At 45.7% G+C, this 23,298-nt stretch overlaps 1 protein-coding gene across 8 annotated transcripts in view; it reads left to right on the top strand.

The window, feature by feature from the left end:
* EXOC1 (exocyst complex component 1) overlaps positions 1-23,298 on the top strand; it is a 143,000-nt gene that overhangs the window by 94,525 nt on the left and 25,177 nt on the right. For 5 of the 8 annotated variants that reach the window (XM_063920898.1, XM_063920900.1, XM_063920896.1 and 2 more), the window contains 7 exons: positions 1,374-1,418; positions 2,870-3,033; positions 5,792-5,902; positions 16,563-16,633; positions 17,896-18,124; positions 18,955-19,138; positions 20,061-20,260. In XM_063920898.1, the coding sequence (XP_063776968.1) occupies positions 1,374-1,418; positions 2,870-3,033; positions 5,792-5,902; positions 16,563-16,633; positions 17,896-18,124; positions 18,955-19,138; positions 20,061-20,260 (1,004 nt within the window). The remainder of the gene's footprint in view (positions 1-1,373; positions 1,419-2,869; positions 3,034-5,791; positions 5,903-16,562; positions 16,634-17,895; positions 18,125-18,954; positions 19,139-20,060; positions 20,261-23,298) is intronic. The other 3 variants (XM_063920902.1, XM_063920899.1, XM_063920903.1) reach the window with 1 other exon arrangement.

Genomic DNA, 23,298 nt, shown 5'->3' with positions numbered 1-23,298 from the left:
CGTATAATATTGTATTATATTGTATTGTATTATAATAATAATGATACGGGGATCCAGGTTTCACAATAATGGAGCCGCAACCCCTCCAGGAGTTATCCCTGCAGTTGGGACTAAATCGCAGCACAACCTCTCATCAAGTGATCTAAATGCACATAGTGAGAAGTGAAGCTATTACTGAGGTCCCAGAAACGGGCTGTAATTTGGGCAGGTTCTGGTTAGTAGCCTGCAGCTGAGGATCCAGAAGATAATAGTGTGCAGAGGATCCAGATAGGTGATCCGTGTGAAGCAGACCTGCACAGTATAGTCCCAGGGGGGATTCAGAGCCAGCCCTACTGTAAGCTCACCGGGGGGGTGGAGCTGCGTCCAGCCCTTCGCCCAAATCAGGGTTGCTAGCGGTGGCTGCCCGCAGGCAGCAAGTGCTGGGCCTCAGAGGAGGGGACCCTCGCTGGGAGACTGGGCTAAGGGAGCCGCTCACCTCGTCAGAAGGGGGAGATCCCCGGGCCGCACGTCCTCCGCGTCCCCCGTCTGGTCCCGAGCTCCAAGATGGCCGCCGCCCCCGGGACTCTGGGCTTTCCGCACCCGCGTCCAGCCGGGCTCTCCTTCCTTCCGCAGTGCCGCTGATCTTAGCCGCCAAGTGAGGGGGTCCGGCCACGGGGGTCTAGGACAGGGTCCCTCTACAAGCTCTCCAGGGGCAAACACTCCGGGTGGTAGGCAGCGCTGGTCCAAAATCGAGGCCCCGGCTCCAGGGTGGCGGACAGGCCGCAATCCGCAGGAGCCAGTATACCGGCTCCCCGACTCCGCGGCACAAGTCCACCACTGTGAGGGGCCTCCGTTGATACAGGGGCTGTATTAGGGTGCTCGTAGGGAACAGGGGGGGGGAGGGGACAGGGGTAAATTCACCTTAGTTTTTACGGAGCTCCCCGTTCGTGCTTCCACTCCAGTCAGCCTCCAGGCCACGCCCCCTCCGCAAACAAAGTTTTCATGAAGAACACATCAATTTATTATATAATGTACCTCCAAATGAATTTGCATTGGTTCTATAAACGGGCATTTCAACGTGTACCTTCAGTCATTTCCTTGTCTTGGCTTATAGATCTCACATGCCTGACATTTGTATAACCCTATTACATTGTACCATGCATGACTGGAATGTTCTAATACAAAACGTGCCTCTGTGTGTTTCTTATGAGAGTCGTACGTTGGATTGTCCATGTAACATTTTGCAGCTTAAGATAAACGTAACCACTTAATATAGTCTCCTGCATATTTCTTTCCAACTAGTGCCTAACTTGCCTCTATTTGCATGGTCTTTGCTAAATGCCTGTTTTCTAATGCATCTTTGTCTTCGGTGCTTGCAATTTAATGCATCCCAGCTACACTGCCTCGAAAAGAGACTGCCGTCAAACAGGAGACTGAAAGTGAGTATTACATGGTCGCCTTCTGCCGGCGACTCTATGTGAATATATTCATCCTTTTTTTTTTAGTATTTTGAGTGTAATCCTGTAATTGTTGCTTAATGGTGTAGTGGTCACTGAAAGCCTATTTAGACTATAATAGGGAACAACGGTTACTGCTCCAGCTAGAAGCCTTACCTGACTGGTGTACCTGCTTAGCTTGATTTCACATCAAAGAGAGTGGAAGGTTCAAGGAGTCATTCTACAATGTGGACTCCAAAAAGTAAAAAATAAGTGAAATGGGTTAAACAGTGCCATCAGTAGACCTGAAAAAAAGAATCTAATATCAGATTATGTGCAACTGACGTGGTTCTAAGTACTTGCAGTTCAATTCCAGTAATGGCACATTGAAGAGAGGACTTGTTAAAGTATTGGTGTTTTCATTCCAACTGCTAGGATGTGAGGCCACGCAGGGTTCAGTAATATTGTATATACTGACAATTTGGAGACATTGGGGTGTATTCAATTCTTGTCGGAAACTGCCGTCTTGTCAAAAAGACGGCAGTTTCCGACAGGTTTAGGTCGGAAGGGGTTCCGACCTATTCAATGCCTGGTCGTTTTTTCCGACAAGTCAGGAATCCCAACTTGTCGGAAAACACGTGGATCGGTGGAATAGCCGCGGATCCACGTGCTTTTGTTGGAAACGCGGCCACATCCGACAGGTTTTGGCCCCGTTTCAGACAATCTCAATCCCACTTCAAAAAAAGTCGGATTGAGGAGATGACACGGGGGAGCGGGGACATGTTTTGAGGTATGTGGGGATGGGGGAGGATTAGGAGGAAGAGATGGCGGGCAAGTGAGGAAGACGGGAGAGGAGCGTGGACGAGTGAGGATGAGGAGGAGCTGAGAGGAAGAGATGGGTTGTTACCTACATTGCCGGAGCCGGGACCTCGCTTACTGGAGCCAGGTGAGTGCCATGAGGTCTGGCGGCGGCGCTCCATCCTCCTGCTGCATAGCCGCAATGTTCCCTGCTCTCCCCGCCGCGATGACCTTGCAGGAGGGTGCCTGTTCAGTCTATGTCCTTTCCAACAATGTCAATCTGACTTTAAAAAAAGTCGGATTGGCATTGTCATGAATACTGTCTTGCTGGATCCTTTCCATCGGTAAGGATCCGACAGCCGTTGAATACACCCCATAGGGGTATATTTACGAAGGTGGGGTTTTTCAAATGTGATGTTGACAATAGCAACCAATCAGATTCTACTGATTTATTTAGCGCCTTCTAGAAGATAATAGCCAGAATCTGATTGGTTGCTTTGGGCAATATCTCCACTTTTATAAACCTGCACTTTAGTCTATATAGCCCATAGTCTTTAATGCACAGTATGAAATTGGTAACCTCCCTGTGTAATGATTTTAGTTTACATGTATTTGTTGTCCTGTTGTACAAAGTCTGTCTCTCTTTTGGCTTTAAGGTCTTCATGGGAGCTCTGGAAAGCTGACGGGATCCACATCCAGTCTGAACAAACTGTCAGTCCAGAGCTCGGGAAGCCGTAGATCTCAGTCATCTTCATTGTTGGATATGGGCAACATGTCTGCCTCTGATCTGGATGTTGCAGACCGTACCAAATTTGATAAGGTATTTCAGTTTGTCCTTTGTTATGCTGCTTATGGTAGTCACTTTATTTAACATTCTTTTCTGTGACTTTGGCCGGCATTCCTCACCCACAGCTGGAGAAGTCTGGAGCAGAAAACCCTTCAGGGAAATTGCCGTTTTATCTACACATTTTTCAACAGCTGGTGAACCGGTGGGGTTGGGTGGGGTGCACGGGATGACCAGATGTTGCCATGATGGCATCTTCTTGAACCACAAGGTTTTGTGCTACTGCTCCAGGATGAGGGATCAGCTGCTGTTCTGGAAGATGCCATTTCTGTGCCCTGTAGCTTCCATCCGATCGATCTGTTCCCTCTGGTAGCAACTCTTCCTAACGAGAGTTAGTTCCCTTTGATTCTAGTAGTACTGGACTGACCTATAAAGTACTGGCACACAGGCATTCTAAATGGAGGGCCCAGCAGGACACCTACTGTACCTCCTAGACCTGATCTTGTAAGTCGGGGCGCCTTCTTTCAGCAGAGTTTACCTCGACTGTCTTTAAGGGCGTGGCTGAAACCTTGGTCCTAATCTCTAAGGGTTTTTCTAACAGTGTGGTATAGACCATGTTCAAAGCTCCAAGGCCTGTTCACATGCAGTGAATTTGCTCTAATTTCATGAAGACCAGTTGCTGCTGTTTCTTCAGTCTGGAATTGTGCTAAAAACTTAAGGCCAGTACACACATTCTTATTTCCCCAGAGATGTGTGCTGAGTGATCTATCAGTGACCGCTCAGCACACATCTCTCCCGCCGCTCAGCACAGCGCGATGTGTGCTGAGCGAGGATGGGGCGACGGGGGGGGCGCTCATTTCACCCAGTGGGTGAAATGAGTGATGTGCTAGATTGAGCCTGCATGCAGGCCAATCTAGCACCGGCTATAGCGACGCGCGGGGCAGCGCATCGCTATCGCTGTGGGGCATAGACATGAGAGATCCGTGCTTAAAATCTAAGCAATCTAGTCATATTGCTTAGATTTTAAGAACGGATCTTTCCGTGTGTACCCCCCTTTAGCTTTCTGTCAGGTCAAGTTGTAGCCCTTCTTGTTTTCCCTCAGAGAACACTGGCTCTTTTTCCTGAAGTACAGACCTTACAGAAAGTGATGTGTGTGCAGCCTCCCACCAATAGCTTAAACCTTTGGGCTCTCAACCTGGCACTGACTGACTACTTTGCAGCACCTACCTTTCAAACCAATGGATTCAGGGGAGATGAAATTCCTTACATGGAAAACTGCTTTCCTGTTAGCTATAGGCCGCAGCTTAGAGAGTTTTGCAGCTGGAGTCTCTGTCTTATAGGTCTGCTTACCTCATCTTCCATGATGACAGGGGTGTTATTAGAACCAGACCTTTAATGCTGTGGAACGTGGTCTCCAAGTTACATCTGAATCAAGCCTTAAGCGGGACATACATGCAACAATTATTTGGCCGATCTGCTGGATATCTTCAGATTGCCCAGATAATTGTAGGGTGTATGCGCGCAATTGATCTGACAATATTGATCAGTCAGGCATATTGGAACGTCCAGCATGTCAGTCTGACGTAATACTTTCTAACTTCAAAGTCAGCCACATCAGGCAGTGTATGCCCTGCCGCTGCCAACCGTCGGACATTTCCCCTGTTCCTTAACAGAGAAGGACTGGGAAAATGTCTAGTAGAGCACATATATCATTGTTAGTACACTGTGAGAGATCTCAAAGTGCATGTCCACAATATCTGCAGGATTGCAGGCTGCCAGATAAAATGTTTGTCGGTCTGACAGGCATTTTATCTGCACGGGTATGCCTGGCATTACACAATTTAAATCTTCAGATTGAGTGGGCAGTCTTTGTTCTCTGGATGCGAGTGCATTGCGAATCTGTGTTCAGAGGATCCAAGACTTACGCAGGATGGATAACCTGCTGGTTCTTTACTATGTCAACAAGATAGGCTGGCCTGCCTCCAAGCTTCCCTTTTCCAGGATGGAGTAATTTGGTCTTTTTCCAGGATTCCCTTGCATTGTTGAAAACGTGAGGACCCATACCACCAAATCAGCGGAAGCCTCCTTATCCTCGTGGCATAGGTCCTCTTCTAAGCAGTTACACTGGACAACCACCTGGTTTTGATGTATATCTCCACAAAATGTTACATATCCTCTCAACAGAGAGTAGTGTATTCAGAGAGATGTGTATTACATGGCATTGTAAACTATGGGGGTAGTTTAGTTATCCCTGCTTAAAAAACGGCATTATGGTGATTTTTGCCTTTATGGTTTGCATTGGGCTATTCAATTATAACCTCTTTTTTCCGCACAAAAAAATTCCGGTTTCCTTGTGAAAATACATAGGTTCTGGGATAAGTTCCTGGACCTGTTTTTTTCCCTGCGTACTCTGAAACGGGGCTATTATTGGTGATTTTGTTAGCCTGCATAAGGGAGGTTGAAAAAATTCCAGATGACTGGCCTGCATCGGGGACAATTGAATAGCCCCGGGGGTGGAAGTAAGGAGTCAGTGCGATGTGGTAATTTACCGCAGCCAGTTTAATTCCCCTATGCCTTGTGGTTAAAATGGGCAATTTTAGCATTCATTGTAACTGAAACTTTATAGTGAATTCCTGTCCGAGTTAGATAAAATAACTTTAGCTTTGTTACTTTATTATTGCCTTTGTGACCTGTGTAATCACTTGATAGGATTTTAGATGCTGAAATGCGCTTAATAAAATATGGACACTCAGTATAATCTTTTTTTTTTTTTTTTTTTTCCTCTCCCCCCAAGATCTTCGAACAGGTCTTAAGTGAACTGGAGCCGCTCTGTCTGGCCGAACAAGATTTCATCAGTAAATTCTTTAATCTATCCCAGCATCAGAGCATGCCTCGGACACCCATGGTACGAAGCACTGATTATTAATTCATGTATCTTGAGTTTCTTTTCTTTTTTTATCTTATTTTTGCTACTTGGTTTAATTCCTTTAACGCCACGGTAGGTAGAAAATAAAAACCATTCTAAAGTTGATGAAGGCATGACATATCTATAAAGCAGAGAAGATCTTTGCAGAGTCTCTGTGATGCCGGAGTCTTTCCCCGCAGCAGCCGTTCCGGTAACATTGCACCCGTATAGTCATCAGCAAATTTCTTGTCTACAAACCCCCCCCAAAAAACAAGATACTGTTTATCCATTAAAGAGCCACTAAAACAAAGCTTTTATGTCCAGCTGCACAGATGAGCAAACCACAGAATCCAAAAGCAATGTTTTTAAGGGAACACAGAGGACTGATCAGTAAATCTAAATTATAACACTATAAATTATTAAATTCACTCATCTGTTGTGGTTTTGTCTAACTGACTAAAAAAAATAATGGATTGGGAGAGACGCATGATGAGCTCCATCTGATCGGTCTAGTCAGGGAAGGAGACATTTATTATAACAAAACCATGTCTTGATATTGTATTTGTTTTGTCATTATTGGTATTGTGTTTATGCAAAGAAAGGGTATTTAGGCAATAAATCCCGGCGCAAACAAGTACAGGCAGCCTAGTAAAGCAGAAACCAGGAAAAAAGTGACTCTTCAAACACTTTAAAAGATACAGAAAGGCGTGAAAATCTGATCCTGCTCAAGTGGGCGCCACCTAATATTGTGCTACCATCACACAAGAGAAATGAATGAAAATATACATTCCTTAAAGTTGTTCCATAAATGTTTCCGCCCACATCGAGTTATTGCATATTATCCACTCCACATGTGGGAAGAAAACATAAACTTTCATGTGTAGTACAGTAAAATATAATTACAATTCACACAAATAAACAACATAAATTCTGATGTTCCACGGTGATGTCCCTAGGGGACTGAACAATTACCAGATACGATGGAGAACTGGTAGTTAACAGTTCTCAAATACAGCTCTTATTATTTATCCGAAGAAAGTCCACCCGGGTAGGCAAAACTCCGGAAAAGAAGATCGATCTGGCCTCCGCCCAGCACCTCAGGGACAGCTCCGGAAACCTAAATCCTCTGACACAGTAAACCAACACGTTTCAACCCTTTTAATTTGGGTCTTTCTCAAGGCAGTGTGTCAGAGTGTGATCCCTGCAATCCTTATAAATGTGGTTTATCCAATCACAAACTTCCGTCAGTGATGCAAATTTCCCGCCTTTTTTCCTATTCTCACTCATTGCCAGGAAGTGCGTCTCGTCCTCCTTAGATGACGCTATTAAAAGGTCCGTCCTCAATGTGCCTCCTACCGGAAGCGCGTCATCCGTGGTGCCCGCTGATCCTGACCGGAAGTGCGTCATCTGTAGTGTCCACTAGTCATGACCGGAAGTAGCCCGGCGACGCGTACTTCCGTTCTATAGTGCGTCCTGGCGGAAGTATCCCACAGTTCATTTAAACAGCCTGGCGGAAATGGTCAGTTCAAACGTACTAAAAGGAACTGTACGGAGGACAGTACCTATAAACAACAAGCTTGTGAACTTCAAAAAAGATTTGAAATGTGTGGATATAGAAAGGATATTGTTGAATTGGCAGTGCAAAGGACTAATGAGACGAATAGAAGCGACCTTTTAGTTACTAAACCTTCCGAACAGATTAAAAATGAAAAGTTCGAATGGCCATTCATTACTAGTTTTAATTCTCAGCATAAAATTTTAGAAAAATCTATTAAGAGAAATTGGAACATTTAAAAAAAAGATCTGATATTGGGGAACAAGATCCCAGAACGCCCCACTTTTATTTATCGAAAAGCTCCAAACCTTAGGAATGCCTTGGTAAATAGTTACCTTCCACCTACAAAAAGAGAACCAAGAATCATTACCAAAGGGTTTCATCGTTGTGGAATGTGTATTGGTTGTCGTGAGATAAAAAGTGATGGTACTAAAAAGCTGGACAAAATCCAAATTAACGAGAAAAGTGTGTACGTTAGGGACTTTATCACATGCAATACAAGCAATATTATTTATTGTATTGAATGCACATGCCACTTGTTCTATATAGGATGCACTTCTCGAGCACTAAAAGTCAGGATTTGGGAGCATTGTCGCAATATAAAAAGGGGTCTAGAAACACATGCTCTATCGACCCATTTTAAGAAGGTACAAACTGTTCCCCAAAGCACATCATCCGATTTGCAGGTATTAAACTTTTGAAATGTAATCTTCGCCAACGGGATATTGCATCCCGTTTGGCAAAGAGTGAGATGTAATTAATCTATGAATACAATACGCTGCAACCGCATGGTTTAAATAGCGACTTTGAATTGAAGTGGTTTTTATAAACAGGCATTTTAGTCTATTTATATTACTGTGTGTCCACTTTATGCTGCTATCTTCATACTAATTGTTTCGTTTCACCACTGATATATATTTTTTAAATAAAGTAATTTTTATTCAATAATATGGAGATTAAGTTACAGACATTGCATATCAACGGCATATCACATATATCAAATTAATCACATCCTCGTTTACATACAGTTTATCGGCACGTTTGAGCCTGCAACATCCGCAACCAATATATAAAGCACCATGACATTTTTGGATTTTTCGCCCTTAAACTAACCCAAAAAAGGGTACATAAAAAGAAAAAGAAAGAAGTAAGAAACATAGAAAGAAACATAGTAAGAAATAGTCATCTAAACCAGGACCTTATCAGTCGTATATGTAATTAGGCGAGCCCGCAGAGCTCAGCTGCCAACCATCTAAACATACATCATTATACAGTAGGTCAGTGGCACAATAGCTCTTCGGTATCCACTATGATTGAGGGACCAGGTGGGAGTGAGGAGATTCCAGCCAACGAGACCAGACTCTTTCAAATTTGGCTGATGCGTTTTGTTTCATATAAATATATCTTACAATATTCAAGGAATCGTTAACTAAGGTCTTGAGCGCAGAAACTAAGGGGCCGCTAGGGGCCATCCAGAGCCTCGCAATGCAAACCTTAGCCAAGGCACATACATTGTGAGCATATAGATCCACCGGGCCAGTCTCAGAAGTAGAGCCTCCTATCCCCAAAACACAGAATTGTGGGGTAAGCAGTCCGCCAGTCACTCCCGTACTCTCCAGTATTGACCTAACCCCCGACCAGAACACCCGTAGTCTTGGGCAATCCCACACCATATGCCAAAATGTTCCCATATCCGCCTCGCACTTAGGGCAGAGGCCAGATCTGCCAGTCCCAAAAGAGGCCAGTCTAGCTGGAGTCATATATGTTCTATGTAGAATGAAGAATTGGATTTGTTGGTATCTGAGGGACTTGGTGACTGTAGCAGGGTATTCCAGAGCAAGGGCCCAGTCCTCCTCACCCATGAGACCCACATCCTCCTCCCATTTTCCACGGAGACGTGTCAAAGGGTCCGTATGGAGTTTGGTGAGAAGATATCCATACGCAAGGGAAACCATCTTAGTTCGACCCAATGTAGTTACAAAAGTCTCGATGGGAAATGGGAGGATTCGTGGGGGGGACTCTGCAAACTGGGACTGGAGGGCATGTCGAAGTTGAAGGTATCTGAAAAAATAGGAGTTAGGTAAACCAAACTCATCTTTCAGTTGCTGAAAGGATTTGAATAAATTATTTAGATAGAGTTGGGAAATAGAGACCACAGATCTAGGGGCCCACACCTCCCGTCCCTCAAGCGCATGCAACTCAGGAAGCCAGTCAGAGTACCAAAGGGGGGTGTCTGGGTCCAGGTCGTCGTACCCTAAGAGGTCTCTCAGGGCCCGCCATATCTTTAAGGCCTGAAAAATAATAGGGGGAAGAAACCGGGCCACGCTCCCACTCAGCAGCACCTGCATAGGAGAGAGGTGAGGAAAATAGCAGCGAATAAACTCACACTGCAAGGAATCATCACCAGAATCCTGCACCCATACACTAATATGAGTCAGCTGAGCAGCGTAGTAATACATCTGGAAATTAGGCAAAGCTAGGCCGCCTTCAGAGCGCAGCCTTGTGAGGGTATTTAATTGTATCCTAGGTCGTTTGTTAGCCCAAACGAGTGAGGACAGAACACTATTTAGTTTCCTATAGAATGTTGGATAGATATATACAGGGGACTGAAGAATAATGTATAAAAGTTTGGGCAGTATGATCATTTTAATGAGATTAACCCTGCCAGACACCGTCAGTGGAAGCCTACACCAGGTTTTGGATTTGCACATGATCTGCTGCATGGTCGGGTCCAGATTCAGAGGGATGAAATCAGAAGGGTCATTAGTTATTTGAATTCCGAGGTATTTAAATTGTATTGTCCAACATAATGGTAGGGAAATTTTTGGAACAGTAGGAGGGGGGCCTATGACTGGCATAATATATGATTTAGACCAGTTGATCTGAAGGCCCGAGTGAGCACCAAAGTCCTCAATCACACGCAGCAGAACGGGCATTGACCTGGCGTAGTCTTGCAAAAATAATAACATGTCGTCGGCATAAAGTGCTATCCTATCCTCGCGTGAGCCCGTGCTAATTCCCACAATATCTGGGTGCGATCGTACCAAACAGGCCAAGGGTTCGATGGCCAAAGCAAAGAGTGCGGGGGATAGGGGGCAGCCCTGTCTGGTACCCCGGGACAGTTGAAAGGAGGGGGATACATAGCCATTTACCAAGATCCTGGCACTCGGATGCTGGTACAGTAATTTAGTCCATCTGATAAAGTTGGGCCCAAAGCCCATACAAGACATCACCTCCCATAAATAAGCCCATTCAATACTGTCAAAGGCCTTGGCCGCGTCCAGCGAGACCACAGCCGAGTCAGAAGAGAAGTCATGTGGGAGTTGTAAAATGGTATACAGTCTACGTAGGTTAATAGACGTGGACTTCCCAGGCATGAAGCCAGTCTGGTCTGGATGAACGAGGGAGGTGATCACTGTGTTAAGTCGTACTGCCAATATCTTTGCCAGGATCTTAGCGTCGGTGGGGATTAGGGATATCGGTCTATAGGAGTCCGGAGACCTAGGGTCCTTACCGGGCTTTGGGATCACTATTATAATTGCCTCTGACATAGAGGGGGGAAGTTCATTATTGGTAAATATATCTAGGTATAAGGCATGGAGCCTGGGCCCGAAAAAATCAACATGAGTTTTGTATACCTCTGAGGGAATTCCGTCACACCCCGGGGCCTTGCCATTGGGGGACACACCAATAGCCGCAGTCACCTCCGCGAGTGTCAAGGGCGCTTCCAGTACCTCACGGGCCTCAGAGGGGAGCGCGGGAAGCGGAATACCCGCCAAATAGTAGGAGAGATCCATAGTGGAGCATGTCGACTGTGAGCTATAAACCTTGGTGTAATAGGATCGGAATAACTGCGCAATGTCCGGCGTGGTGTCAACAAAGGACCCATCCCCATCGGACATTTGTGTAATTACAGTCCCAGGACGATCCTGATGTATCAGCCGGGCCAGGAGGCCACCCGTCCTATCAGCCTGCATATAAATATTAGTGGCCCTAAAGAGGAGGGACCGTGAGTTTTTATCGGACAGGTGGGCAAGCCAGGCCGACTGGGCCACCAGCCAACGTGCTTTCGTCGTGGGGGTACCATCTAGCAAGTATTGGGACTCTAAATCTCTGGCGTCACTCTCCAGGGCCTTTTCCCTTTCTCTAGAGGACACTTTATGAGCTGCTATGCGTCCTATATAAGAGCCCCTCAGAAAAGCCTTGAATGAATCCCATACCATAGTTCCCGGGGCAGATCCTGTGTTGTCGCTAAAGTAACCCTCCCACTGAGTCTCCAGGTCACCGCAGTCACCTAGCTGAGTCAGCCAAGAAGGGTGCAACTTCCAATAAGAGTGTCCCCTCTGACCCTTCACAGCGAGAGTCATCAGCAAAGGGGAATGGTCAGAGATCCCTCGGGCCTCGTAGCGGACGTCAGTGATTGCAGGGATAAGGGCGGGGGACACCAGTACCAGGTCTATTCTAGAAAAGGAGCCATATGTGCTGGAGAAACAGGAGAACTGACGGACTGCAGGGTGGCGAAGCCTCCACACATCTACCCATTGTAAATTATTCAAGAAATCAGCAAATTTGGTAGAACCACTACCCACCATCACATCATTCGGAGACCGCCATCGGTCCAAAGAGACATCTAATATATTGTTAAAGTCGCCCAGACATATCACCGGAGTGGTAGGGGAGGAAGCTATAAAAGATGCAGCTTGCTGCAATACAGCGTATGAAAAAGGAGGGGGGACATACACTGCTAAAATGTAATAGGGCTGGGAACTCAGTTTGCATTCCAGAAATACAAATCTGCCATACGTGTCAGTTTTGACCGATATTAACTCAAATTGCACCGTTTTTTTAATCAGAACAGACACACCCCTGGAGAAGGAGGAATGAGAGGCATGGTAAGCCCATCCCACCCAGGCCCGTCTTAGAGATAACAACCTATTTCCCTGCAAATGGGTCTCGCTAAGGCATGCAATATCCGGGTCATATTTCCTAATCATATTTAGAACCAAAGAACGTTTGATTTTGTTATTTAGACCCCGGACATTCCATGCCAGAAATTTCAAGTTACTCATGACCCCAGGTATACTCGATGTGCCACACGGATAGACATCTCACAATATATATCCAAAAATCAGCACCACTAGCCATAGCAACATATATCTCATAAGAGCTCTGCGTTATAAGCCATAATATCTGGTATATCAAACATCCTAGTTTCAGAAAAAACATAGATATGAAAAATAATAAACTAAAGAAAGAAAACCAAAAACAACAAGAAGAGCCGCAACTAGCAGCTTCCCAACCATCCCTCCCCTCCCCGTACACCACCCCGAACTCTGGCATACTTATATCCCAAAACGCCAAACCCAACTACCAAATGCTAAGAAGGCCCAGATTCTCAACTTAACCTAAACCCTCTTAACCAGTAGCACTTGAACGTGAAAAGTCTTGAGCCACCAATGCAAAAGGTGGGGGGCTCCCCGAATTGTGGTCGTCTCCTCCGGTGGTCAAGATCCCAGCATCTTCAGCGCAGGGAATCAGTCCGGAGCTAGCTGACGGGCACCCGGCGCATATCCGTCCAGCCACTGGGCCGCCTCTCTAGGAGAATTAAAGAACTTGGTCTCCCCATCCGCCACCACTCGGAGCCGAGAGGGAAACAGCATGGAATATGAGAGGTTGAGGTCCCGCAGACGTCGTTTGATAGGCATAAACTGGGCCCTGTCCTTCTGGACGTCCGCGGCAAAGTCCGGGAAGGCCGACACTCTGACTCCGTTGCGGACCAATGGGCCCTTCGTACGGCCAAGGCGGAGGACCGAGTCACGATCCTTATAGTGCAGGAATTTGGCAATGAAGGTGCGAGGAGGGGCACCAGGAGGTAGCGGCCGAGATGGTATCCTATGCGCTCGCTCCACCGTGAATTGTGCTGTAAAGGACTCAGCACCATAGATCTCTTTGAGCCAGGATTCGAGGAAGTCCTCCGGCTGCGAGCCCTCCTCTCTCTCAGGCAGACCCACAAATCGGACATTGTTTCTGCGCAGTCGACCCTCCATGTCTAGGTGCTTGGTTTGGAGAGATGAGACCTGCTGGGTCACTGCGGACATGGATTGCTTGAGGGGGCCACACACATCCTCCAAGTTGGAGACACGCGTCTCACCCACTCTCTCACGTATACGCTGAACATCTTGTCGAAGTAAGGAGAGGTCGCACTGCACCTTTTCCATCTTATCGGAGAGACGCTGCTCACTACCGGCTATAGCCTCCAACACCTGCTGAATAGACGGCGCCTCCGCTGCCGTTGGGGAGTTGGCGGTAGACGCAGGAGGGGAGCTTGAGTGTGTTGGAGAGGCACCCTGAGGTGGAGCCGATGACCCCCTGGGGTTGGGTTGCCTAGCAAATCTTTCTAGTTTGGCCGCGGCCGCACTCTGGCCGCCCTTAACCATATTGACAGATGTCGGTCACCCACTCCTCCGGGTAGAGTTGTAGTATAAAGTATAATTAGAAGACAGCAGGTTATATGCTTTTAAAGCCGGGAAGCAGCCGTGACGGATCTTTGGGTCAAAATATCAATGGACAAGAGCACAGGCTTTGTGTAAAAATAAAAAATAGTATATGATATTGATGTTGTTGAGGGGAGAATGTCCTGCAGCAAATTCCAGGTAGAAGCAGGGTATTGGTGTGTAATACACTGTGAGCTATTAGTGTAACACAATAGTGCATTGAGTTGCAGTGTGCATGCAGTCCTTGCAGGGTAGACAGGGAGAGCTGTGTGCTAAGGCTGTCTATGGAACTGCACCCAAAATGGCCCCCGGGCTTTTAAGCACTTCACCCCTTCACTGGAGTACCTGCGCCTTATTGTCCAGCCAGGAGTCTCAGGTCCCCTTCAGCCAGGTACAGGAGGGCCTTCAGTGTCTCCTGCAATGTGCCCAGCACCAGACAGCGCCGCCCGCCCGTTCGTCCGTCCGTCAAGAGGGCCCTGGAGCCGCGCGGCCGGGAGCGCCAAACTCGAGGCCGGGGATCCGGAGGAGTCACAGGCCGCAATGCCGGGAGTCGTCCGCTGCGGCCAGCCAGCACCCAGAGATCCCGGACAAAGGTGCCCGCCGCTGCTCGGAGGTGAGGGGGGACCAGCACCGGGGGGTAGACACTCCGGAGGGACACAGGATGGGTGCAGGAGTTATAAAATCGGGGAGCTCCCGGGATCCGCTGCCTACTCCTTCACCGCCGTGGCCACGCCCCCCACCACTGATATATTTAGTAAAAGATCAAATGTGTATTTTATCAAAATGAGTTTTTAGTGAACACGTATTGTCTATTCTATGCTGCTATTCCTTTATTAATGCTCAGTTTTATCATATATTTTTCATATTAGGTTTTTTTATTAAAGGACTAAATGTGGACTTGAGTGAACAAAGCGTTATGTTTACATTTGCTGCTTGACCATTTCCGCCAGGCTGTTTAAATGAACTGTGGGATACTTCCGCCAGGACGCACTATAGAACGGAAGTACGCGTCGCCGGGCTACTTCCGGTCATGACTAGTGGACACTACAGATGACGCACTTCCGGTCAGGATCAGCGGGCACCACGGATGACGCGCTTCCGGTAGGAGGCACATTGAGGACGGACCTTTTAATAGCGTCATCTAAGGAGGACGAGACGCACTTCCTGGCAATGAGTGAGAATAGGAAAAAAGGCGGGAAATTTGCGTCACTGACGGAAGTTTGTGATTGGATAAACCACATTTATAAGGATTGCAGGGATCACACTCTGACACACTGCCTTGAGAAAGACCCAAATTAAAAGGGTTGAAACGTGTTGGTTTACTGTGTCAGAGGATTTAGGTTTCCGGAGCTGTCCCTGAGGTGCTGGGCGGAGGCCAGATCGATCTTCTTTTCCGGAGTTTTGCCTACCCGGGTGGACTTTCTTCGGATAAATAATAAGAGCTGTATTTGAGAACTGTTAACTAAAAGTTCTCCATCGTATCTGGTAATTGTTCAGTCCCCTAGGGACATCACCGTGGAACATCAGAATTTATGTTGTTTATTTGTGTGAATTGTAATTATATTTTACTGTACTACACATGAAAGTTTATGTTTTCTTCCCACATGTGGAGTGGATAATATGCAATAACTCGATGTGGACGGAAAAATTTATGGAACAACTTTAAGGAATGTATATTTTCATTAATTTCTCTTGTGTGACGGTATTATGTGTTTGTCTATGAAGCTCTTGTAAGAGCTCATTCCTTACTGTGGGTTTCTCTTGTTACGTTCATTCAGTTGCAACATTCCTTTAGACACCTACAGTATGCAGACACACAAGTCATGGCACGTACATATACACTACATCTCTTGTCCGACTGGTTCCCTCTATACAACACAAAACTTGTTTGATTGAGCCTTAAAGTCTGGTGTGTAAAGTACAAAGGCTACAGAACAAAGGTACCCCACCCACACCATCACCACCACCAACACCACTCGAGTTGCTAGGAAACACTGCTTAATTGCCAGTGGAACTCAGTGGTCTTGTGAGCAAACCTTTAGAAAGAGAGTGGCATTGACATTCATTTGCATACTAGCTGGTGTAATTGGCATGCTTAACAGCCTGACTGGCATCACGGGTGCCTAAACCACCAGAGCAGATGGCTGGTCAGGCCTGTCATAGGTAGATTGGTTTTTGTTTCAATTCCACTGTTCCTGGTGCCCATTCATTATCACGCCTGTTTTTAAGGCTTTTTCGACAATGCCTTTTCACTTTTTTTTTTTTTTTGTGTGTGAAAAGGCATTGGGAAAAATGCCTCAAAATCGGCGAAAACGGGCCGCTTTTTCGCCGGCGCAGGTGAGAAAACATGTGGGTTCGCTGAGCCACGTGTTTTTCACTCCTGCTGAATGTTTCACCTACGCAAAAAAACAGCCCTGCCATTGAATAGGGCGAATCCCCATTCGCCCTGAAAATAGGGAAAATCCTTGTTTTTCGCCTAGGCGTAAAAAAAAATGGACCTAATTGCATACCATCCTCAGTCAGTTCTTGAATGCACTACTGTACATATACATTTTGATCTGAGTTCCAAGAGAAGCCGCCTTGTGTTATCTAAATTCTATTTCTATTGTAGGTTGATGTCTACGATGGCAGCCATTCATCCCGAATTCAAAATACCGGAGTGTTACCAGCAGTATCCTCAGAGTAGGTCTTTTAATTGAATTACGGTTCATAATCACTAAGAAAGTAACATACTGTCTATATGACATTCTTTTAAACATAGAGATGTGCCCTGCATCATTTTATCACTGCAGAAGACTCCAAAATTAAAATGTCAACTAAATGCTTTTCTTGGTGATGTGCACTGGAGAACTGTGTTTCTACAGAGGGCCTTGTACAGAAACCAGGCTTCAATTGGTAATAAGTGTTGCTTTATTCACTTAAACTTGCACTACTACATACTGAAATGTTTGCTTTCATATTTCTCCCCCATAGCCTCTGCTGAGAACTGGGGTAGTGGGTGGTGCACGTAAGTTGCAATCAGTTGATGTGTGGAGCAGCCCTAAGGAAAGGAGGACACTAGTAAAACTTTACTGCCAGCTTTAATATTTTGTTTTCCATCCCATAGCTATTATGTACCACTGCTACTTTGGGTGGGACAACCAAGTGACAAGTGCCGGCTCGGCTGACCAACTTGACACGACTGCTTGTTTGTCTTGTTCTTTGTTACACAATAAAATAGTAGTCCTGTAACCATGAACTTTATGGCTTATCATTCGTCCCCCTACTCACACTCAGGTGTTGTAGTCATTGTTAGTGAACAAAAATGTTCGCTACTTTAGGGGTTAGTACAACTTTACAGATAAATTAGTGTAGTTCAATGTGTACAGTTTCCTAGTGAATTCACAGGTAGGGGGTGGGATTTAATTGTTCAAAGTGATGGGAGATTGGGGGGCGCAATTCGGTTGTCTTTTTCTATCCCACAAATGTGCAAAAAGTGACCAGAACTTTGCATGGCTAAATCCGGCGCTTCTGGGTGCGAACTGCCAGGTTTACCCATATAAAGTTCTGGGCACCCAAACTGGTCACTTTTTGCACGTTTCTTCCTGCCAGCACGGGGGGCTGTGAGAAGGAGTGTCGGCACCAGCAATATGTGCACATATATCTAGCACAATTGAATTGCTTCTAAAGGATGCCCTCTAGTGGAGCGCACTAATTAAACAATTGAATTCCGCCCATAGGCTGTAATGTTAAGTGTAATAGTTCAATCCACAAATTGACTGCCTCCACTGTGTGTACTTTATATGGGTATCATTATTAGTTTCATCAATAAGACAACCCTGTTGAGCACTTCTGCTCACATACCTAAAAAGAGGACAGTGATCATTCTCATTCCAAATAATTTATATTTTATATTTCTGTATTGCTGAAAGACCTGTTTGACCTGACTCGTCTCTACTTTGCAGGAAGGATTCAGTCCGAAGGATGATGATTAATATATTTCACTGCATTGAACCAGAACTGAACAATCTTATTGCCTTGGGAGACAAGATAGACAGCTTTAACTCTATGTACATGCTAGTGAAGATGAGCCACCATGTGTGGACCGCAGAAAATATAGATCCCGCCTCCTTCCTGAGTACTACACTCGGCAATGTCCTGGTTACAGTGAAAAGAAACTTTGATAAGTGCATCGTAAGTGGAAAGGGAGATCACAACTCAAATCTCACTATGGGGGCAACGTAGCAAGTCTTGGAGAGAGAGAAAGTGGAGACTTTGTAGCCTATCGGCGTCTGTCATTCATCTAGCACAGTGGTTCTCAAACTCTGTCCTCAGGACCCCACACGGTTCACGTTTTCCATGTCACCCAGCAGGAGCACTGTGTATCACCAACTGTCAGATTTTAAAATCTACAGGTGACCTGCAAAACATGAACCGTGTGGGGTCCTGAGGACCGAGTTTGAGAACCTGTGGTAGCACAATATGATAGAAGCAAATTATTTGCTTTGGGCAACTATTCAGCTGTACTGCTCTTTAAGGCTTGATACAGGTCCCTGTATAATTTATAGAAACATCTATAAATACAGGGGAAAGTAATGGCATTCTTGGCACAAATAATGTGTCTCAGCCACGTGCTGTCCTGCACTGGGCACACAGCTCTCCGGATGCGTAACTCCCCAGTTACGTAAATGAGGCCCGTGCAGGCTCCAGCAATATGGCATTGTATAAAGAAACTACTTGAAGATAAAAGCAAATGGATTAATCTATCTCTCAGCAGCTGAAGTTCATGTTATCACAGTTAGCTTCACAATACGTGTTGTAAAAATACACCCAAGCATCGCAATATTGTGCAGTAATAAGAAATCCTACATCCCTGTATGAAAGGGGAAGAATGGATCTTAGTTTGAATAATGGTATTGTTTTCCTATTACTTCCATTTTATTTGCCATATGACTTATATTAATGTGGTAGTGGTTTATTATGCAGCATGTGTGACCATATATCCTCCACCTCTCATGATTCAGAGCAGCCAGATCAAGCAGATGGAGGACGTAAAGATCTCCAAGAAGAGCAAAGTCGGCATTCTTCCATTTGTGTCCGGATTTGAGGAATTTGCTGAGCTGGCCGAAACCATCTTCCGAATAGCCGAGAGAAGAGGAGATTTAGATAAAGCTTATGTAAAACTGATAAAAAACGTTTTCATCAATGGTAAGTGCAGAGTTTACAATAAAACGTGTTACAGTGCAGCAGTACCTCAGTGCTCTGAGCCCGGCACCGATGTGGGAGGACACACAGGCTAATTTTAGGCTTTTACAATAGTCACTTCAAATTTTAATTTTACTTTCATCCCTGCAATAAAGGCACTATGGTGGGAGCCCTGTTATTGTTATTATGATTATTGTTTCCTTTATAAAAGCACAGAGCTAATTGGGGTGATAGTGACCTGATGCAATAGTAAAGCTAGTGCTGGTGAAATGAGCGTACAGTCTTGGAGGTGTGGAGAACAACTGATACATGAATGGTCTGTATGCACTTACCTGTAGCCAGAACCTCTGCTGATTGCCCTTGGTACATAGCTGCCCGTGGGAGTAAAGATCTGGCTCTAAGGGGGGAAATCAGTTATTATATGAGTGAAGATAATTAATGGGCTCCTGACTGAGACATCCAATTGTTCCTGGTGCCCATTAATTATCGTCATACCTGAATAGACTGGGTAAAGCAACATACTGTATAGCAGCCAAACCCATCTAAAGTCCTCAGTAGGCTGCAAACAGAAATGTGTCCCTCCCCCCCGAATTGCTCCGTCAGGCGCCCACTAGTTACAGCCGCTTTGGGGAAACAATTGAATCACCCCTTCCTTGGACTTTCGATTAGAGATGCCTTTCAGATTTGCTACAGAGAAAAACAGGCGGCACCTCAAACAATCACCAAAGGTCCTGGCTATATGCAAGTGCTGGTGCCAGGCTATTTAGATAGATTTCTATTAATATAGTATTGGGATATTCCATTATACTAGAAGAATGACAGAATTCTGTAACTGAGGTATTTGTACATAGAAATACAGTCTAAATGCTCCATAGTTGACCGTTGCTCCAATAAAGAGAATCTTGTCCTCACTTTCTCCCTTCAGTTGAAAAAGTTGCGAATGAAAGTCAGAAGACTCCCCGGGATGTGGTCCTGATGGAGAACTTCCACCACATCTTTGCTACTCTTTCTCGCTTAAAGATTTCCTGCTTGGAAATGGAGAAACGGGAGGCCAAACAGAAATACAGTGACCATCTGCAGTCATACGTCATATACTCCCTGGGACATCCACTGGAGAAATTAAATGTAACATTGATTTTATTTATTCCGCTTAATTTGTCATTTACAGGTATACATATGATGCAGGCTGATTGCAGGTATACATATGATACGCAGGCTGATTGCAGGTATACATATGATGCAGGCTGATTGCAGGTATACATATGATGCAGGCTGATTGCAGGTATACATATGATGCAGGCTGATTGCAGGTATACATATGATGCAGGCTGATTGCAGGTATACATATGATACGCAGGCTGATTGCAGGTATACATATGATGCAGGCTGATTGCAGGTATACATATGATGCAGGCTGATTACAGGTATACATATGATGCAGGCTGATTGCAGGTATACATATGATGCAGGCTGATTACAGGTATACATATGATGCAGGCTGATTGCAGGTATACATATGATGCAGGCTGATTGCAGGTATACATATGATATAGGCTGATTGCAGGTATACATATGATATAGGCTGATTGCAGGTATACATATGATATGCAGGCTGATTGCAGGTATACATATGATGCAGGCTGATTGCAGGTATACATATGATATAGGCTGATTGCAGGTATACATATGATATGCAGGCTGATTGCAGGTATACATATGATGCAGGCTGATTGCAGGTGTACATATGATAGGCAGGCTGATTGCAGGTATACATATGATGCAGGCTGATTGCAGGTATACATATGATATAGGCTGATTGCAGGTATACATATGATGCAGGCTGATTGCAGGTATACATATGATATAGGCTGATTGCAGGTATACATATGATGCAGGCTGATTGCAGGTATACATATGATAGGCAGGCTGATTGCAGGTATACATATGATAGGCAGGCTGATTGCAGGTATACATATGATACACAGGCTGTTTGCAGGTATACATATGATTCTCTGGCTGATTGCAGGTATACATATGATTCTCTGGCTGATTGCAGGTATACATATGATTCTCTGGCTGATTGCAGGTATACATATGATTCTCTGGCTGATTGCAGGTATACATATGATATGCAGGCTGATTGCAGGTATACATATGATTCTCTGGCTGATTGCAGGTATACATACTGTATGATTCTCTGGCTGATTGCAGGTATACATACTATATGATTCTCTGGCTGATTGCAGGTATACATACTGTATGATTCTCTGGCTGATTGCAGGTATACATACTGTATGATGCTCTGGCTGATTGCAGGTATACATACTGTATGATGCTCTGGCTGATTGCAGGTATACATATGATACGCAGGCTGATTGCAGGTGTACACAATAGGCAGGCTGATTGCAGGTATACATGTGATACGCAGGCTGATTGCAGGTATACATGTGATACGCAGGCTGATTGCAGGTATACATGTGATACGCAGGCTGATAGACTGCAACATTGTTGGGAAATGTCGAGAGGTTTAGTGCAGTGAAAACAAAATAACTAAAACGAAGATTAGTTAGTGACCAATGAGTCTCCAGCCACAGACTGGCTGTACATGTTGACATGGTATGCGGTCTATAGAGCCACAGTATCTAGTTATACAGTCAGTAAGTCGACACCAAATGGTCGACATAGTCATTAGCTCGACAGTGCTTATGGTCGACAGATTCACATGATCGACATGTATTTTTTTTATTTTTCATTAAAAAAAACCTTTAAAAAAAATACTTTTCTCCTGCAGGGACCACAGGTTATCCACAGGTGGAGGCATTTCATGTGCCGGCTGCCGGGATCCTGGCGCTCGCCATACCGATGCGCGCATACCAACAACTATTCTCCCTCTTGGGGTGTACACGACACCCCTGGAGGGAGATAAAAATAGCGTGATGCACCACCGTACCCGCAGTGTGGCAAGCGCTGCGAGCCCGCAAGGGGCTCTTTTGCGCTCACCCCGCTGCCTGCATGCCAGCGGTCGGGATCCCGGTGTCGGGATCACAAGTGCCGGCATAACATACTACACCCATCCACGGGATGACCTTGGGATATGAGGTAGCGACAGCGGATTGGCACCAAACAATCAAAGCTTTCAGCCTCCCAGAATGCATCCCTATAACCCCGCCTCCTGGCTCAGGCAATTCAGTTTTTTGTTTGGTGCGGCAGGAGCTGGACCATGGTCAATGGGCTGCTGGTTTTTAGTGGCCATAAGCTTTTTTAATTTATTTTATTTTTGTAGTCTTACTATATTTTTTGAGCGAACTTTCTAAAAAGTGTCTTATACATACCTTAAGAGTCGCTCCAACAACTCCCTGCCGGGTCGCGACAACGCTTACCCACCTGTACAGTGCTGTTTCGGCGGGCGTCTGTGTAGGATGTACTAGCAAGTCCAGCAGACGTTACCAGGCTGTGGCTGGAGCATGGGGAGAAGGTAAGGCATAGGTTCAGCTTAGTAGGGGGAACGCGAGACACAGCCGCACTGTTTCAGGGTGGAGACTACCGAACAGTCGCTGACGCGGCTGCCACCTCGGGTGCATCAGTGCTGGGCCTCAGGGATCAAAGGCTTCAGGGGTAGCATGAGGCCACGATCCCTAGGGTTGATGTCAGTAGTGGGGAGTAAGATGCTCCCTCGGTCGCCCCTCCATTCGGTTCATGACCAGTTTCCTCCGAGTTTCCCGCCATGAAATTAGTTCCCACTTCCATCTGAGACGCTGTGTATCTAAAAGGACCCAGTTGCAGCAAAGGCATCTGTATGACTGGTGCATCAGTGTTCACTTGGGTAATTGTGTACACTAATAGCGTCTGGATCCACTCAGTGTTCACTAACGTATTGATCGTTCCTGGAAGGGGGGTGAAGTCTCCCTGTATCCCACTCTCCTGAACAGGGTGATAGAGCACTATGGGGCTAATTCAGACCTGTTTGCTCGCTAGGGTTGTTTTGCAGTCCTGCGTTCGCATATTTGCTGCCCATAGGGGAATGTATTTACACTTTGCAAGTGTGCGAACACGTGTAGCAGAGCTGTGCAAACATTTTGTGCAGTCTCTGAGTGGCCCAGAACTTACGCAGCCGCTGCGAACACTTCAGCCTGCCCAGGACTGGAATTGATGTCAGGAACCCT

This window comes from Pseudophryne corroboree, chromosome 1 (assembly GCF_028390025.1).
Source record: "Pseudophryne corroboree isolate aPseCor3 chromosome 1, aPseCor3.hap2, whole genome shotgun sequence".
In the NCBI taxonomy this organism is placed as follows: Eukaryota; Metazoa; Chordata; class Amphibia; order Anura; family Myobatrachidae; genus Pseudophryne; species Pseudophryne corroboree.
Note: the sequence above shows the minus strand (reverse complement) of the source record. Positions and strands in the feature narration are given on the sequence as shown.